At 40.9% G+C, this 18,439-nt stretch overlaps 3 protein-coding genes across 5 annotated transcripts in view; 2 read left to right on the forward strand and 1 right to left on the reverse strand.

Annotated features, from left to right (window-relative positions):
* The window catches only part of sipa1l3 (signal-induced proliferation-associated 1 like 3), a 67,401-nt gene extending 60,989 nt beyond the window's left edge, over positions 1 to 6,412 (forward strand). For both annotated transcript variants that reach the window (XM_043264533.1, XM_043264534.1), the window contains 10 exons: positions 450 to 571; positions 1,678 to 1,790; positions 1,873 to 2,315; positions 3,296 to 3,496; positions 3,613 to 3,775; positions 3,861 to 4,053; positions 4,138 to 4,287; positions 4,422 to 4,548; positions 4,817 to 4,898; positions 5,042 to 6,412. In XM_043264533.1, the coding sequence (XP_043120468.1) occupies positions 450 to 571; positions 1,678 to 1,790; positions 1,873 to 2,315; positions 3,296 to 3,496; positions 3,613 to 3,775; positions 3,861 to 4,053; positions 4,138 to 4,287; positions 4,422 to 4,548; positions 4,817 to 4,898; positions 5,042 to 5,188 (1,741 nt within the window). In that variant the 3' untranslated portion in view covers positions 5,189 to 6,412. The remainder of the gene's footprint in view (positions 1 to 449; positions 572 to 1,677; positions 1,791 to 1,872; positions 2,316 to 3,295; positions 3,497 to 3,612; positions 3,776 to 3,860; positions 4,054 to 4,137; positions 4,288 to 4,421; positions 4,549 to 4,816; positions 4,899 to 5,041) is intronic.
* Positions 6,413 to 10,520: 4,108 nt separating this feature from the next.
* On the forward strand, positions 10,521 to 15,645 carry qpctla (glutaminyl-peptide cyclotransferase-like a). The gene is made up of 7 exons (XM_043216510.1): positions 10,521 to 11,501; positions 12,163 to 12,309; positions 12,987 to 13,280; positions 13,419 to 13,580; positions 14,055 to 14,154; positions 14,241 to 14,357; positions 14,868 to 15,645. The coding sequence occupies exons 1-7, from the start codon at positions 11,292 to 11,294 to the stop codon at positions 15,011 to 15,013; spliced, it is 1,176 nt and encodes a 391-aa protein (XP_043072445.1). The 5' UTR covers positions 10,521 to 11,291; the 3' UTR covers positions 15,014 to 15,645.
* Positions 15,646 to 15,771: 126 nt separating this feature from the next.
* six9 (SIX homeobox 9) lies at positions 15,772 to 18,181 on the reverse strand. 2 transcript variants are annotated; one of them, XM_043216512.1, is made up of 3 exons: positions 17,496 to 18,181; positions 17,227 to 17,390; positions 15,772 to 16,643 (listed from the first exon to the last, which is right to left on the reverse strand). In XM_043216512.1, exons 1-3 carry the CDS (start codon positions 17,901 to 17,903, stop codon positions 16,508 to 16,510), a joined length of 708 nt encoding a protein of 235 aa, XP_043072447.1. In that variant the 5' UTR covers positions 17,904 to 18,181; the 3' UTR covers positions 15,772 to 16,507. The 2 variants fall into 2 exon arrangements, with proteins under 2 accessions (XP_043072447.1, XP_043072446.1); XM_043216511.1 differs by having other exon boundaries at positions 15,772 to 16,646.
* Positions 18,182 to 18,439: the final 258 nt, after the last annotated feature.

The raw sequence follows: 18,439 nt of genomic DNA on the forward strand, positions 1-18,439 counted from the left end.
CTGCTAATGAGCGCTATTATTAGTCCCGTCAGATTCAGACATCACCGCTCAAACCCACAAGGTGACAAGTGACAGGACACTTGGGTTTCAACAGACCTCGGATTCAACGTGGCATGTGTACGATGCAGAATTAGCTGCAGGGTGTTCGCTTTCTCAATACTTTGGTTCATTGATTACTTGCTTCATTGGGACTTCAAACTAATCTTTTCCACAATCCAATATATTCTGATGACTGAAATCGCATCGCTTGTTGTTCGCGAGCGGTATATCGTGCTTTTAAACCGCTGCAAGCGTTTTCCGCTGTTTCGCTAACTCTAACCACATGTCGTTCTTCCAAATCCACTCAGATGCTAGCCGACCCGATCCAAGCGGTTAGAATCGAGCCGGCTAACACGGGGTTGAGCGAGAATATATTTAATGACACGGTAGTATTTGTTGTGTTTGTGTAGGTTTGGGTCAGTCCAGCGGCCTCTCCAGCCGTTTGATCCGCACGTTACAGTCGATGTCTCGAGCGGAGAATCGTCATCTGGTTTCACTAGCCAAGAAAGCACGATGGAGCGCAACAAGTCAGGTAAACAAACACGCATAAGTCAAAAGACATTTATGGAGAACCAGTCCTTAAACAAAAACTGCTGTAGATGTGTTTTGCGTAGCGTCCCGTCACCGTGTGCCCTCTGCTGGATACATTGTAAATATAGGCTTCTTTACAAAAAAACATTGGTTTCCGGCGATCGGTGGCTGGTCATTAGTCAGGCGTTAATTGAGTTTTATTATTTGTTTACTTAAAGTATGATTTAAAGTCATTTTCTTGATTGAATGAAAGAAAAATGTGAATACAAGATGGAAGCTCACTGAAATAAACCTGATTTTAAGCTGAAGGTTTTTTGGTATTTCATAAAGCGTTTTTTCAAAGAAACATCCAAAAGACAGTATTAAGTGCTTCTTTTACAGCGCTTTATCTGGTTTTCAATAGATTAGTTTAACAATAATGATCAGTCTCCTGTGAAATATTAGTCAGGTTGAAGCAGTATGAAATTTGTGTTTATAAAACATTCTAAAAATATTCATTCTTGCTTTACTTTGAAACTTTTACATGTGGGTGGGGCAAACTGGGGTCGAAGACGAAAAAGCGTTTAACCATAAAAACAATAAGTGCAGTACTGCTTTAAATTGTTGTTGTTTCTCACCAAAGAATTCAAAAGTTTTCTGTTTAAATTAATTGCAAAAAAATAAATATCAAATTTTTCCCCTGATTTACTAAATGACCCACTAAAATGTATTGTATGTAGCAATCCTGTCAGGCATATTTACAACGAAAATCAAATTGACACATTAAGAGATGAATCACTTTCACCCCAAATACTAATTAGATTGTTTTACTTACTTAAAACACATTATTTGCTTCTTTATTCTTTTATATATTATAATAGGTACAAGTCACAATAAGCATGTTGTTTAAATCTGTGCAAAAATATTATGTTAAACTGAATGACAGTATAACATTATTTCAACCAAATTTTGACATTTTATTCTCCAAACACTTTATTTGAAACCTTAAAAGTAGACACTTTACTTACAATTAATGTGCTTTGTGTGGGCATAAAATATCTCTAGTTTTTTGTGCATGTCAATTGAACTCCTTTTGTGTGTTTTTTTTTTTTTGTTTTTGTCGGACAGAGCCCATGTGGCACGTTCCAGCTTCGTCACGAGGTGTCTCTGTGAGCTCAGCTCCGAGAAGACAGACTCGACAGGACGTCGCAGGGAAGGACTCTCCAAACCGCCACTCTAAGGTAAGAAGTCATCCTCGTAATTAGGTTGATCAGGAAAGGTTCGGGTTGCGTACCGATCACTCTTCATCCTGCTCTCTCTCAGGGTGAGGCCCACTATTCCAGTCACTCCAGCAGTAACACGCTCTCCAGCAACGCTTCCAGCAGTCACAGCGACGAGCGCTGGTTTGACGGTGTGGGAGGGGGTGTCTCCGGTGCCCTGAGTGACCCCTCAGACCCCGACCCCGACCTTATGGGCAAGGGAGGCTCCAGCGACAGTGGCATCGATGCGTCTCTCTACACGCCGAGCCCCAACGCTAAAGGAGCCAAACCTAGCCGCAGCCTTGCAGGAACCCCCCATAAACCTTTGCATGGCTCCGCTACCTACAGCGGCTTGCAGGAGCTGTCCGGAGCCGGAGGGAGGGCGTCAGGAGACGGTCGACGCAGGGAGTCTTCACCCGTCATTGCATCTGCAAATCAAAGCAAGAACTATCGCACACGCACGTTCCCCCCTCCAGGGTCAGCCAACATCGACAACTTCAAACCAAGGTGTTGTATTTATTCTGAAATACTTGTGTATAAGTTTGGGGTTAGTTAGATTTGTGTTTTGTATTTTTTTATTTTTTGGAAAAAATGTATACTTTTATTTAGCAAGTATGCATTCAATTAAGAGATAGTATATACATGTGTAATGTAACAAAATAAAAAAACAATTATTATAGTGTACATTTAAAACAGTTTTAACACTGATATTATTAAGAACTATTTTTTGGCCACCAAGTAAGTATTAGGATCATTTCTGAAGTATCATGTGACACTGAAGACTGATGTAATGATTCTGAAACATTTTACCTTTATCTTCACAGGGAAAGAATGTACAGTTAAAAACTACATTTTAATAATATTTCACAATATTACCGATTATTACTGTATTTTTTACCAAATAAATACAGACTTGGTGAACATTCCAAACTTTTGATTGTTTACCTTAAATAAACATAGCAAAGCACAATACACGTAATGGATAATTAAAAACTGCACATCCATACTGTTTTCAAATACACAAAACTGAATGATGTCTCATGTTGAAGCACTATAGAGAAATTAATACTCTGAGGCAAAATTTCTAATAGATGTTATCTTTATTAACAAACCGCATATTGTTTGTCCAAACAACTACTCTGAAAACTACATTCTGTGGCACAAAGTAGTATTGTTTCTAAAAATGTAGTTTTGAGACAAATGGTGAAATGGTTGGAGATCCGTTATCACTAAAATATTGCACGGCTTGAAAAGGCACTCAACCGATCAGATTTGAGGACCAGAAAGAAAATTGATATAAAAAGAGTTAAAGTACTTCTGTAAACATTTTTTGAATGCTAGTGTACTTTGATGGATATAGTGGAGCGCAACATTTAGGTGTGACAAATGATTCACGATGAACAGTGATGTGCAAAGCGTGTTATAAATGTGATTTTCTGTGTCTGTGTGATATATGAATTGCGTGTATTTTTGATTCTGGGATTTAGGGCCTGCTACACGCCTCAAGGATACAAGACCCCTGCTGTGGCCGATAAACCCCGGCCTTTCAGATCTTCAACGGTCACACCCACATCGGGCTCCGCCCAGCTGTCGAGCTCCGCCCCCAAGTCCTTTAGTAAAACTAAGAGTGCATGGCAACAGGAGGAGAACAGCACAGCGACCAGCACCATCTCCACCGACAGCAACAAGTATGCGCGTTTCTGAAATGCATTGTTTCACGTTTATGAGAGAGCCGATGGATTATAAAACGGATGCACGACAAATCTGAATGTTGGTCCTGATTATTATGTGCGTGTGCTTTCAGGCAGGTGGATTTGAACAGCAAGAACGTGTTCGGACAGCCCCGGTTGCGTGCCTCTCTCAGGGACCTGCGCTCACCACGCAGATCTCACAAGAGCACCATCGAGGACGACTTGAAAAAGCTCATCATCATGGACAACCCGACAGAGACACCATCACGGGATGGGGTAAACGAACACTAGAAAGAGCCTTTGCTTGTGTACAGTCGATCAAACTCATTTGTGACTCGTGCGTGTTTGTGCTTTTCTACAGTCTCCACATCGGACCCTGCAACGTACTTTCTCAGATGAGAGTCTGTGCAGTGGACGGAGAGATTCTAGTTATGCAAGCGCTCCTCTTTTTGAGGGACAAGTGCCGCCCGGTGACCTTCTCTTCACCTGCACGCTGCCGACTCGACGCCACGGACACAACAGCAATCATGGAGCCCTCATGCCTAGTAAGAAAGGTAGGTGACACCTGCTGGTTTGTATGGTTGAGGTCTTTCACCGCTAGTATCTTTTGGGTAAAGTGTTTTTTGGGTTTTTTCCAGTACCGTTGTCTGCGTCCGAATTATCTCTGACTGAGGTGAGGGATAAGGTTCCACCTCTCAGAAGACTGGACCCTGGACTCATGCCCCTTCCTGACACTGCCTGTGGTCTAGAGTGGTCCAGCCTCGTCAATGCGGCCAAAGCATATGAAGGTATGAGGCTGCCTGATTCTGAAGTCAAACTAATACACTTTACGTTTATGTTTTGGTTCATTCATAATTATTATATGATTTAAATAGTAAATCATTCCAATGTGAATGATTAAATCTGTCTTGTTTCATTACAGTGCAAAGAGCTGTTTCTTTATTTTCATTGTCTGAGTCTCACGCGGGTGCCAATGAGCTGAGACCTGTCATCAGTCCGGTGCATTTCCACACGCCACAGACTCCCCGAACCACTCCTACTTTCAGCAGGTAAGACCGACAAACATACACCCATACTGTACATACAGCATATATACATGCATATACTTCTTTCAGCGTAGGGTTTTAACAGTAGTATCACGCCAAGGGCACAATGTTGGCTCTGCACTTCCGCATGAAGTTTGCTTAACCTCATATCTACTCGTTTCTTCAATCATGGATTAAGTATTTAAATATTTGGAAGAATACATATGCATTAAAAAGATATCATATGCAAGGATACTGGTATCAACTTGTTTTTGATTTGTGTGTTTTGCAGTGAAGAGGTTCCCAATGACCTGTCTGGGCGCCTGTATCATCTGGAAGTCATGCTGAAACAGCTGAACAATGATCTGGAAAAGGTGAGTTACCATAAAGTAGAGCATTCAAACTCAAAAAGTAGCCATTTACTTGAAAATGTTAATTCAAGTTGAAGTAGCGACGTCCTCGTGATTGTTTCCCTCTCCCTCTCCCTCCTCCATTCCTTCCTGCCCCATCCTCTCAGGAGAAACAGGACAAGGCAGCGTTGTTAGCAGAGATGGCTAATCTGAGGCAGAACAACCAGCGTCTGCAAGAGGAGTCGCACTCAGCCAGCGAACAGCTCCGCAAGTTCAGCAAACTCTTATCCTCTACCATGCCCGAGAGGAAATGACTGTTCCCTTTCGTTCGAGAGAAGATGAGATTTGCCTAATATGGCACGTTCGGTGCCAACAGCTAATTAACTTCTCACGGTGTCTCTTATCGTCCAGTACATCCACTGTCCCGCTCGCCCTCATCCAGGCAAGACTGCCAGCTCGTCCTCGCCACACACCAAACTGTGAGCTTCACGAAAGTGTGACAGAAGGAAACCGAAAGCGTTTACGCAGGTCTTGCCTGATGACTCCGAGACCTTAAAGCTTTAACCTAAAGCCGGTACGGAAGTACAAATGTCTATTTTTAAACAAACGGACACAAACACCTTGAGACGAGCGAGCTCCTCATCTGATCGAACTGCTTTCGGAACTATTTTTCTCATCGTAGATTTATTTTTGTACTCGACGAGTCGACGCTAAGCTTGAGCCGGTAAAACCGAGGGACGCTAAACATCAGAGAGGCCTATTTACTGCACAGTCAGCTCAATAGCCAAAAAAAAAAAAAAAAAAAAAGCCACAGCAAATCGACACCTGAGCCACGTGAGAAATCCTACCTTTCCCCGAAACGTTGAGAGAAATCACGGTACTGCAGATAACGCGTCGCGCAATCTCACGCGCGGGGTACGTCGCGTTCGTATTTATTGCTCGAACCATCCTCATCTCAGCTGATTTATCATCCAACAGACTTCCTATAGTGACTCTGCAATAATGGCTCTGTAGAGCTTCACTTCTCCCGAGACGGAGAACCCGAAAGACGCGAGCGGTGATGGCAACCACTACTAAAACTGTGACGTTCCACCCGAGTCTTTGATGGTTTCGTCCACCGCTTGCTCTCGTGCGTACGGTCTCGGCATAGCACTGTGCGTAAACTTGGGCCGTTCTGTCAGATTTCGACACTGTACATGTACATGTATATGCAAAGCCGACGCTGAGAAACCCTAGTCAGCTGCGTTCCATACAGACTCTATTTTTCTATTTGTATTTAGTTCAGGTTTATCAGGTGAAACGACTGTTGGCAATAGATAGCTGTTTTCAACTTCTAGACAGATCATCGTGTTTACATACTAAGACGATCCGCGCTCTAACAGTCAGACCGGGTCGAATATGGTTTATCATGTACCCCGTGTTACTCTGTACATGTCTGCCTTAAAGCGGTCAGCTGTGACCAGTGATGTGTTGTAATTTACGACTCATATCAGCTCTCTCCATCCCTTTAACCTGACGCGACTGGAAAAAAAAACAAATCTCCTCCTCTCTCAGGACCCGTAAGCTGCCCTCTCGATGACCTGATCTATTCGTCTCTGACCTATTTATTCGTTTCGAAACAAAAGCACTGCGACAGTCGGTCGACTTTATATCGTATTAGTCGTCGTAGCTAATATAAGTGAAAATATAACGCGTCCGCTCTGCTCGGACACACAAAAAACAACTATATACACGCTTGTGGCAGTAAATAGCATTGCAAAGCGCAAAGGTTTTTGTTTATTTATAGGGCGAGAGATGCGAAGAAGACCTGACGTTATTCATCGCAGCCGTTTAGTAGTGTGATTGTACATACAGTGATTTTATACGAACTGCTGATATCTAACGTTACATGTTCTCCCCGTTATGAGTTCTGAGGAAAAAGGAACGGTCCAACCAAACATGACACCCAGTGCGGTTCCAGAACCTGTGGGACTGACTCATTTAGGAACGTGGAAGAAGTTATTCTGAAGAACTAAAGAGGTTTGGTTCGCATTCCCTTCTGTTGTGTTCGTTTAAGTCCCACAGAAGAAAGCAAGTCGTGCAGGTTTGGAACTATATGGGAATGAGTTTCTGGGTGGACTGTACCTTTCAAAAAAAGGCTGTATACATGTTGGAAGCTTTTTATTTATACATCACTCTGGATTTGCAGAATCAAAGATCAGAATGATAAGCTCATGCCCCACAGTTTTAGATCCATTCATCTCATCGCTGTGACTCTAAGAACTTGTTTTTCAGACTCACTCAGTTCTGGGTTACTGGGTGTCATATCCGCACCATGGATTGTCTTATGATTTGTTTGTATGTTTGATAGTTGGGTGGAGGTGATTTTATTAAGTTCTTTTTTTTTTATTATTTTTAAAAGGTAAATATGAGTAATATACTTGTGAGAACATCTATGTGCATCCGTGTTGCGCATTCTTAAATCATGGCAAATTATATAGTCCAGCTGTAATATTTGAAGGTTTATTTTTATGTGTAATATTTTGACTATTTATTTTGATTCTTTTTTTGTCGTTTTTTTTTTTTTAAATACATAGTCAAATTCAAGGTGAAAATTACAAGATTCGGTAACATTATTGGAGGGTACTGAGTTGATGTATTTTTTAGTTTGTCCTTTATATTTTGTTTGATTCGTGATCTTTTGTACAAAGCTGATTTTACACTTTTATTTCTTTGCTTTTATTTTTTAAGAAACATTATTGTAATTCAAACATCTTTTTGTCTCTGTTTTCATTAGCTTCATGCATGAAACAGTGGCTCTAAAGCCTCGATTAACTATTGATAACTGATCAATCTTTCAGTTTCTTTTGGGGATGTTGTATCAATGAGTGTACATTTAATATGTGTAAATTATGTTTTCATTATTTTATAAAAAAAAAAACTATATTAAAATATTTCATAATGATAGCACTCTTGACATTTTATTTGACAAATGTTTGATGCTACACTGGAACAGCAGGCTTTTTAGTCATTTATACGTTATGCTTGTGTTCTTGAGGAATGCAAGAGAAACAAAGGTAAAAAGGTATAGTTTTCTCTCAAATTCTGTCACCCTCGAGTTGACCTTCCAGAGCTGTTTCTCTCTTCTGATGAGCACAAAAGATATTTTGAAGAAAGTGGGTAACCAAACGGTCGCTCATAGAAGACATTCAATTATTGTTTGCATAAACGATGACAGGATTTTCACTCTCGACTGAAACAAAGCCATTTCAATGACACACATATAAAAAACATATATATAAATTGCTCATTAGTAGTGTATTTTTTTCTGTGTACCCTATTTAAAGCCCTGTCACTGTAAACATTTTGAGATTTGTCTCGAAAACTAGATGAATATGGACTTAAACCAGTTATGGTGTTGTCCTGTTTGTTGAGAAGTCATTGTCTCTTTGGTGGAAACGTGTTATTTTGGCCCAGTAGGTCGTTTAACACGTATGTTAAGTCATAACTGAAATGAGTTCAGTCTTAATAGTTGAGTTAAGAGTACGCTTGACACAAACGGAAGGAACTCTTCCACGCTTTAACATAAGACTCGGGTTGACTTAACACTTGCTCCCTCTGCTGGTCAGAAATGCGTATAGCACAATAAATAGAAGGCATCCATATATATATATATATATATATATATGTATATATATATATATATATATATATATATATAATGTATATATGTATATATATATAATGTATATATATATATATATATATATATATATATATATATATATATATATATATATATATATATATATATATATATATATATTTATTAAATAATTATTTCCTATAAAGGATTATTTCCTATAAAGGATTATTTACAAATGAATGAGAGAGATTGTTGTGCATGTCTGATGCTTTTAATGCTACATTCATTGCCAGGGTTGCCAGGTCCACAAAACAACAAAAATAGGCCTGTCACACTACGTGAGAAAATGGCTATTACAGTTGCGTTCTAGGGGGTCTAGGCCTTCCGTGGGGATCCCACCTCGATTGACATCCTGTTCCAGCAGTATAAAGGTATGCCAAATCATTACATAGACTTTTTAGTTACATAGAAATTTAAGTTTAGACACTGTGTTCTAAACAAACATGAATAGCCTTAATTGTAATGACAAATTCAGTCATTAGTAGCACTGTTACGTTAGCAGTAATAGCCAGATTTAGTTTTCTTTTATGCCAGTAAAGATATTAAGATCATATTGTGTGATATTTCTTACCATAAACATATCAAAACTCAATTGCTAAAAGTTTCAGACGACTTTAAAGGCCGTGTTCTCAATATTAGATTTTTGTTTACCTTCAGATTCCATATTTTCAAATATCAAATACTGTATCTCAGCCAAATATCGTGTTATCCATAATTATAGCTTATAAATCTCAGTTATAAAACAAATGACCCTTATCACTGGTTTTGTGGCCCAGGGTCACATTTGCTCAGTTGAGAAGACCTGAATGAAACAGGGTACTTAAATTATGAAGCCGTTTTTAAAGCCATCAGATTAAAACGATGTCCAATGTCGACATGAGAACCAGTGAAGCGCGTTTTGTTTAATCAAGATAAAAGTACAAACGGCTTCGGTTCATTTACTTGGTAGCTGGTTCAGTGTATCATAACACTCCCTCACCAGATCACACCTCTCATACAGCTTCCGTTCAGAGTTCATTTCTTGGTAGCTGGGTTTGTGTCACCTCTCGAGTCGGGGCTCGCTGCTTCCACCCACAGCATCCAGGCTTGCAGCAGGGGCCAAATTTGTTTGGCTGATTTGTGCTACCCTGTCAGATTTTGCTACCTCCGTTTAAATCCGCGGGGAGAAAAATGCTACCTGTCAAATCAAGGTTTAAATCTAACCCTGCCCTAGGCTGATCATGCATGGGGCAACTTTTTTTTCGAGCAGCGTTGCTTGGGCACTTCTCACTGGGTATAGGTAAAAAGTTTCTGTCTGGATAGCCTGCTATAGATCGGTGGTGAGACCCGTGTCTCACCTGGTTGACACCGACAAGTTGCGTCCTCAAAAAAGTGTATCATGAGCCTTACAGTAATGCAAATATAGTAATTAGCATTGTTCAGATTGTGAAAAAAATGCAATATGGATATGCGCAGTAAACCCTGGTAGGACAATGTGACTGTTAGGATAAAATGCCTGGACAACCCTGCTGAAAACAAAAAACAGCATATGCTGGTTAGGTATGTTTTGAAGCTGGGATACTGGTTTAAAATGGTCCTTTGCTGGATTAAGATTTAACCAGAATATGCTGTTTTATTTTTTTATTTTTTTTAACAGGGACCAGCTTCATCTGTTGCGTTCCGATTGTAAGTTTATACATTTTTACCAAGTAAAAGGCCGGGTCGTGTTACATGTGTCTTTTTGCTGTGACATAATCAGGGTCATCAAGTGTGTTAAAGTGTGCCAATACCGCGGGAAAATCGCGGACTTGGCAACATCCTCGCTTTTTTAATAAAGTAAATATAGGAGTAACTTCTATATGAGCATTTAAGCATAACAATATAATAAGAGCTTCTGCATCGTTCGACCAGTGCACGTCCGACACGAACGCAGCGAAATATTTAAGGTGTCTCTTTAAGATGACGTGATACCTCAGCAACGCTGACGTCACGTTTGCGGAAGCGCAGTCAAAATAGGCTGCGGCAGGCTGTGCAGCCCCCATTAATAGCCTGAATAAAAGACGAAACTCCAAAGGACGACGCCGCTTTTCTCAGTTCGCCGGGCAAAAGTGTTATAAACATCTAGCGACTTCAGATGCAGGGAGTAACGCTGCTGCTGATGATGCAGGTGGTGACTGACTTTCAGGGCAGAGCGGCTGAAGTCCAGCTCAAGTGTTGAGTCCATCTAGTGATTTCATTATAAACAATTTAGTAACACCAGACGGAAGGGCGTAAACGGAGTATATTATTACGTGTTCTTTGCTCTTGGAAGGCGCAGAGCTACTGCAGACGTTCCTGGTGGCATTTAAGTTATTTTTTAAACCATGTTAACTGGCTTTATAACGGACACGTGACGTTTTGAACGAGAAAAGTAGCGTTTGTGGAGTAAAGGTCGAGTCTGGTTCTCGTCTACGGGGCGATTTAAGAGGACCTGACACACACCAGGCTGAATTTTCCTGTGGAGAACAGTTAAGTAAAGCGCCCCCCGTTTCGTCAGTCTCCGACATGTTTTATAGATTAGTGTTTTATACCGCACCAGCGCGCGCCGCACGGAAACGATAGCGATAAAGTGGACGAAGTCGTGCCGTTTAAAGTACTGACGTGTCCTTTGGCGCGCGGACAGTGCCGAAGCTGGAGGGGCACGCCTGTCGCCTGTCCGCCGTGGCTCCCAGCATCTTTAACCGGGAATCAGCCGACGTCAGCGCCGCGACAAAATGTCAAGAGCCAGCCGAAGATCCAAAGCGTTTCACGTTAATAACGGGAACGCGCTGGCAGGATGCGACGCGCTGAGAGCGACGCGCGCGCGCGTGCTGCTGCTGTGTCTCTGCGGCGCGCTGTCGCTGGCCATGATCCTGGCGCTGTATCTGTCTGCAGAGCCCAGTAGCACCGTGCAGCATCATGCTGCACATCTCATCAGGGACAGGGTGAGTTGACGTTCAGCCGGAATCCGTCCGTGCATTTCCAATCCCCTCACAAATTCTGTCTTGCTTTTAAAAGTTGCAAAGTTAGGTAACTTAATTTCATCCTCGTGATTGATATTCCTGCAGGGCTAATGTGGTTAACTTCAGCTATTTGGGAGGTCGAGGCAAGTTTATTTCTAAAGCGCATGCCGGTCGTTTAAAGTGCTTTACATAATAAAATAATTCTAAAACATAATTACAACGTTTGAAATTAAATGAAAAAGGTGAAGAATAAATGCTGTAGTACGTAAAAGCAAGATGCGCCGCCGAACGGATGTGGTTTTGGCTCGGGGTTTAAATATGGTTACAGATTTAGCACATCTGATCTCTTCTAGAAGCTGGTTTCAACTGCGGTTGGCATGATAGCTGACAGAAGAATGCATTTTTTGAGTACAATTGAAATGGCTTGATTGAAGAAATGAAAGGAATGAACAAAAATTAGAGTTGTTTACTAAAATATTTGGATTTACTAACTAGAATTAAGTAAACAAAAATAACTAAAACAGAAACAATAATACATTAAACAAATACATATATAATATGTATTATATATGTGGGACGAGGCTTGTACATCCTTTTTAGACGAGATGAATATGGTCATATGCTCACCTCTTCCTTTCTGCAGAATGCCCATAAGCCAAATAAGTACTCTGTAGCACAAATAAAGAAGTTTGCAGCACAGGTGGACGGGCATCGGCTCTGGGAGTCTCACCTACGGCCCCTGCTCATTGAACGAGTGCCTGGGACTGCGGGCAGCCAGACCATACGGCAGGTAACACCGCAGAGCTGAACGTGATTACCTTTCTTGCTGAAAATGTACTCGCCTGAAGGCCGTCCAAGATCTGATCACCAAAGGGTCCTCTATAGCGAATGGGTGCCGTCAGAATGAGAGTCCAAACATAACAGTGATCCACACAACAACTCCAGTTTATTAATTAACATCACAGGAAGCGAAAAGCTGTGTTTGTAATAAATAAATTCATCATTAAGGTGTTTTTGTTTGTCTTGTTTTGTTTTTTTTGTTTTTTTTTACCTCAAACCACTGCTGAAATATGAATCTTCATCTCATTATATTGCTCTCTTCAGTGAAACTGTCATCTGATCTGAATATATAGGAAGATATATGCACAAATCACTCACTATTTACAAGTTCAAAACACTGTTCTAAACACGTTGGCTTTTAATGAAGAAAAAAACCCCGTAAATGATGCATTTATTTCGTACAGACATGCAGTTTTTCTCATCATGTGGATTACTTTTGAGTTCTTGTGTTTTTATCAGCTGTTTGGACTCTCACTGCGTTGACGAGCAAGTAATGTAACGCAATATTTCATCACCGCTTACATCTTCGATGGCTCTCGGGGTGTTTCAGCAGATTAAATGAAGTATCTTCTTCTGAATAGCATGCAGTGAAGGTTATTCAAGTTCTCTCGCCTCTTTCAACTACAGCATATCTCGTCCCAGCTGGGTTCACTGTCGGCAGGATGGACGCTGGAAGAGAATTCTTTCGTTTCATCAACCCCTAATGGTAAAGTGACCTTCACCAATGTGCTAGCAGTTCTGGACCCCTCGGCTCCTCGCAGGCTGCTCCTAGCATGCCACCATGACTCCAAGATCTTACCGGCAGACCCTAAAAACCCCAAGCGGGTGTTCGTGGGCGCCAGCGATTCAGCCATACCCTGTGCTATGATCTTGGAGCTGGCCACGGCTCTGGACACACAGCTTAAAGCCCTAAAACTGCAGGTACATCACAATCACGAGGAAAAGGGTTCTTCTGGGAATCATATTTAACAAGAATCGGCTGCATCGCAGTGCTAAATCAAGTGTGTGTACATTATCATGAGATGGTGGGACAGTCTCAAAACATCTCTTTCTCTCCAGAGGTCTGCGGTGACGTTGCAGTTGGTGTTTTTTGATGGAGAGGAGGCATTTGAGGAATGGACAGAAACAGACTCTCTCTACGGTTCTCGTCACCTGGCAGAACTAATGGCCCGTACTCCCCACCTATCTGGCTCCACCAAAACCACTCTTCTCCAGGCAGTGGTGAGGTTTTTTTGTACTGAGATCAGTCTGTTTGTATTTCATATGATGGTAAAGAAGGTTTATGGATGGACCTGCAGGTATCAGCATGCCAAATTTGATGCTTGAAAATATTTTTTATTGTATAATAATTTTATTATGGTTGTTGTTAATATTATTACTTTATGGTATCATAGTAATACTACAGTAGTTTTTATTTATTTTCATTTTAATGTGATTAATCATTGTAGATCTGATGAGAGAAATGTTAAAACGAGCAAAAATAGAAACAAATAAAACCTTGGTAAATTGATTTATGATTTGTAATAAATTACATTTATACATGATTTTATTTTAATAGCCATTTTATTTAATTGTAGTATTTTATTTAGATTATTTATTTTACCTTACAGTAATAACATAATATTAATAGAATTTAATTTTATTTTAAATAATTGTGTTGCACTCGACTATCTGAATGCTCTGTTTTCCTTCCAGGATCTGTTAGTCTTGCTGGACCTGCTTGGTGGCCCAGAACCTTTGATTGTTAATCACTTTGATAATACGGCCAGATGGTTCGATCGATTGATCGCTGCAGGTATAAAACAACCCTGGTTGGGTCGCAGCCTAAAAATGCACGACAGCATTCAGGACGATCAGCATCCCTCTCTATTTCTCTTTCAGAGAAGAGACTCCACAAACAGGGTTTGCTGATCTCTCACCCATCAGAACAGAGTTACTTCAGGAAAGATTTTTATCTTGGTCCCGTGCAGGATGATCACATTCCATTTTTAAACAGAGGTCAGTAAACAGTCAGACAACGTACACCACTAAGTTTGGGGTCAGGAAGTGTGTTTTTTAACACATTAATGCTTTTTTCAGGAAGAATGCATGCAGATCAGATGATTAATGGCTTCGTTATAACTATTTTTTCATAAAATTAGCATAGTTTCTACATTGACAACTGTTTTCAACATTGACAATAAGCAGAAACGTTGATAGTAAGAAATGTTTTTTTTCAGCATATTACAATGATTTCTGGAAGATCACGTGACCCTTAATGGCTGATCAAAACTATAAATTACATTATAAAATATATTAAAATCTGTCATTTTAAATTGTAAACAATTTTCAGTGTTTTACTGTATTTAGATTAAACAAATGCAGCCATAATGAAAAGAAAAATCTTTCTGATCCCAACCTTTTAAATAGTAGTGTAGCCTTTTATATAAAGTTACCTTTGTTGTGCCAACAACATGAAGCGGATGCATCAAACAAGTTGACTTTGTTCCGTTTATACCCCCGACCCAGGCGTACCTGTGCTTCACTTGATCCCCACACCGTTTCCTGTGTTCTGGCACACACTGGATGATGCAGAGGAGAGGATGCACAGGCCCACGGTGGAAAACCTAACTAGAATCCTGGCCCTCTTCTTGGCTGAGTACCTGAGCCTCTAAACGCGCTATAAGGATGATCATCCTACAGCAGATGTTTACAGCATGTGTTCAGTGCAGTTACATGCGACTTAGGAGCTGCTACAAATAATAGTAATAACAATAACAGAGCCATAGAATGACCAAAGAGACACACGGCATTATGTGTTTATTTGGAGTTTGAATGGTACATGCTGAATATATCCATATATTTTTCTGCTGAAAAGAGCCATGTGTCATGATAGGACAGACACTCATGTTACGGCAGCTGTACGAAGCCTAATTTCATCCTTTAAGAGACTGTTACAATGAGTTTGCGATTTCGTATCATTCATTTGATATGACTTTAAAGTGGAACTCGGAGTGAAGTTCATTTAATAGTTGTTTTCATTAATCATCATTTGCACGGTATTTGCTGATGAACCGCATTTTAAATGTTCATTCAAGCTGTGTTGGGGATAAACAGCGGAGGTGCACTTTTCAAGTAGGTCTGTATGCAAGACGGCGAGAGACACTTGTTTTAAGAATCTGTGAGAAGCATTTAATTTGACCTGAGAGAGATGGATCTTATTTTTTACATTCCTTAGTCATTCTGAGCCTAAAGATCATGTCAGGGGTTTAATCGATATTCATAATAAACCTAAGGAAACACTGGATTTGAGTGTGTTTTTTTCCCCCTCTATATATAAGTTTAGAATACACTACGATTTATGCTGTTTGGCTTGAAGTCAATTAAAAGCCGCTGCTGTATTAATATGCTACTCTTTTGGGTCTTTTTTTTCAAGTCTAGAAAGTAGTGACATCTTTTCTTCTGTATTGTGATGATTAACGAATTACTGAAAGACAAAATGATTGGAAGGGTTTGGCATACATCAACAGAGGATTTATAACAATTCGATTAAAAATAAGGTCAGTTTAAAAAACATGCATGGATGAATTATTCACAATAAGATCAATAACACTGCACATAGAAAACGGGTGAATAAAGAGGATGCGATCGAGTTATGGCAAAGGAAGAAGATGCAGCGTTATGAGCCATTGTAAAAAAAAATAGCTTTAGCTACTTTAGCATTTTCAAATCAAACTTTTGCTTGATCCACAAGTGAAATAGTACACAGTGACTTGCTTTCCTGAAATACATTATGCACTTGAGCACACACGAGCGTGTACTACGAACTTTAATTTAAAAGAAAATGTAAAAATAGGGGCAAAATGGCATTTGAGGCCAGCTGTACTGATGCTCTGTTTTGTGTTTAACAGAGCTCAAGACTTGCTAACCTACGCAAGACTGTCAACCAACCTTGAAAACACAACTGCATAAAAGCCTAAAAAGAAGTGTAGACTTATTCCCCTGACTCTCTTTTAAGCTGCTTGCAGAGTCTAGAGCTCACACTGTGACTCGCAAAAACCCTTAGTTCAATAACGTTGTCTTGTCAGGTATATCGCATACAAAAAAAACACAGCACCTCTAAATTGCAAAACACAGTTTTTTTTGGCCTGTATTGCATTGCATTGATTTCAGTAGTGTGGTGGTCCCAGGTGCCGGAGAGGGGGCGGGTGGGCAGAGAGCTGCTGGGAGCAGGAGAAGAGTGTGCCGGGACTCGCTGGCGGCGAGAGCTCCTCATCAGAGCTCAGGAACGCTCCTGCGGAGGTTCTGCTGGAACACAGGAAATCTGATATAAAACCTATCAAACTGAGATCAAACATGAATTTGTAAATGGATTATTGCAAGTTAGAGATTCTGAACACTTTTGTTTGTGACTCATCCAGCAGAGGGCAGCATGGAGCCAATGAAAGACCATCTAAAGTAGTGGTTCTCAGCCATTTGGACGAGGAGAAGGATTTTTAGTAATATTCCTATACTCAAAATTATACCCAATAAAATATTTTAGAGCTAGCATAGAAATATGTTTAGCATTCATTATAAGAAGTGTCATTAAAGCTATAAGATCGTATTAATTTACTTTTCCAGGCCTAGAAATAAAAAAGTGGGTGTCAGTTAAAATAAGTATAGAATTATTTTAGTTAATTAATTTAAAGCGTGTTGAGTCTTATTTTAGATCATTTTAAGTCATCCTGGAGCAAGCCCCCAGGTTGAGAACCACTAAAGCCAAACATTTAAGTCTGTCTACTTAAAAAGTCCACATTTAATGTACTACAGAAATTCTTCGTTTCGTTCCAGCAGGAATCTGCCATGTTGTTGCCCTGCATGTATAGAGTGAGGAAACATTTCTTACCCCTGACGGCTGGTCGCGGCTCTGTCCCGCTGTCGTCGGTTCTTGAACCAGTTGCTGACTTGTGTGGCAGTGAGTCCAGTGGCCGCGGCCAAATCTCGTTTCTCACGTGGCGAGGGGTACGGCTTTCTGCAGTACCACTCTCTCAGTACACTGCGAGACTTTTCCTGCGAGCAGAAGATGCAACTGAAAGCTCTTGAAATCTCTCAAAAAAAGGAAACAAGCTTATTTTGAGACCAACTCATTGATTCTACGCCGAGAGATTTAAACACCTTGAAGCAGTAGCTGGTCTCTTCTCCATCCCAGATGGTACGAGGAAGAGGGAACTTGCGGCGGATGCGGTACTTTCCCACGGCCCCGAGAGGACGGCCCCTCTGCAATTCAGCCTCCGTGTAGTGAGCCCGGAGCCAGAGCTGCTGGAGGAGAGGGTGACTGCGGGGGGAGAACGCGTTCCCCTCTAACAAGGTGTAGAGCTCAGCAAAACGACAGTGATGGAAGGCGACCGCAGCCCGAGCTTTTAGCACGCTCTCTTGGCTCTGAACCATTCCCAGATACACACCGGACGACGAGGAAATGGAAGGTAAAGAGCATAAGAACGAGGACAAGCGATCCATGCTTCCACTCTGGAGAAGAACCTCACAAACACAGGCCACCTGCTCTGGGGAGAAGCCCATCGCCATGATCTGAACAAGGACGGTGGAAGATCCCACAAGGGATCACGAGGAATTGGTCCGCAAAACAAGTCGTGAATCTTCCACCTAAAAGTCCGTTTGAAGGAACCAGGGGACAGCCGAGACCTGTTTCAAAGCCAGTAGGCTTCACAGGGATACTGAAACCTGCAGAAGAAATGTGCAAAACCAAAAGTACCTTCTGATCTGAATCCAGTGTAGAAACTCTCAGGTAAAAGGGGTCTCACAATAGCCTTTTTGTTCTCCAGTGACGCGTTAGCCAATAAGTGCAGCCGATGAGTGTATCAGCTTTTTTTGTTTTAGCAGGTTTTACCTTCTCCAGCCACAAAGACCCGCCCAGACAACTTGGTACATGCAGGTAACCGGAGAGCATAGGGGTTAAAAAAACAGACAGGCACCAACACACACGCACACACAAACCTTTCAGACTAAGTGTTGTTTGTATTTGTATCAATTACCTGGAGAAGATGGCAGGTGCACAAAGGAGCTTATTTAAATATGAAGGCAATGTTATTTCCTAATCAAAT

This window comes from Puntigrus tetrazona, chromosome 18, assembly GCF_018831695.1.
Source record: "Puntigrus tetrazona isolate hp1 chromosome 18, ASM1883169v1, whole genome shotgun sequence".
NCBI lineage: Eukaryota > Metazoa > Chordata > Actinopteri > Cypriniformes > Cyprinidae > Puntigrus > Puntigrus tetrazona.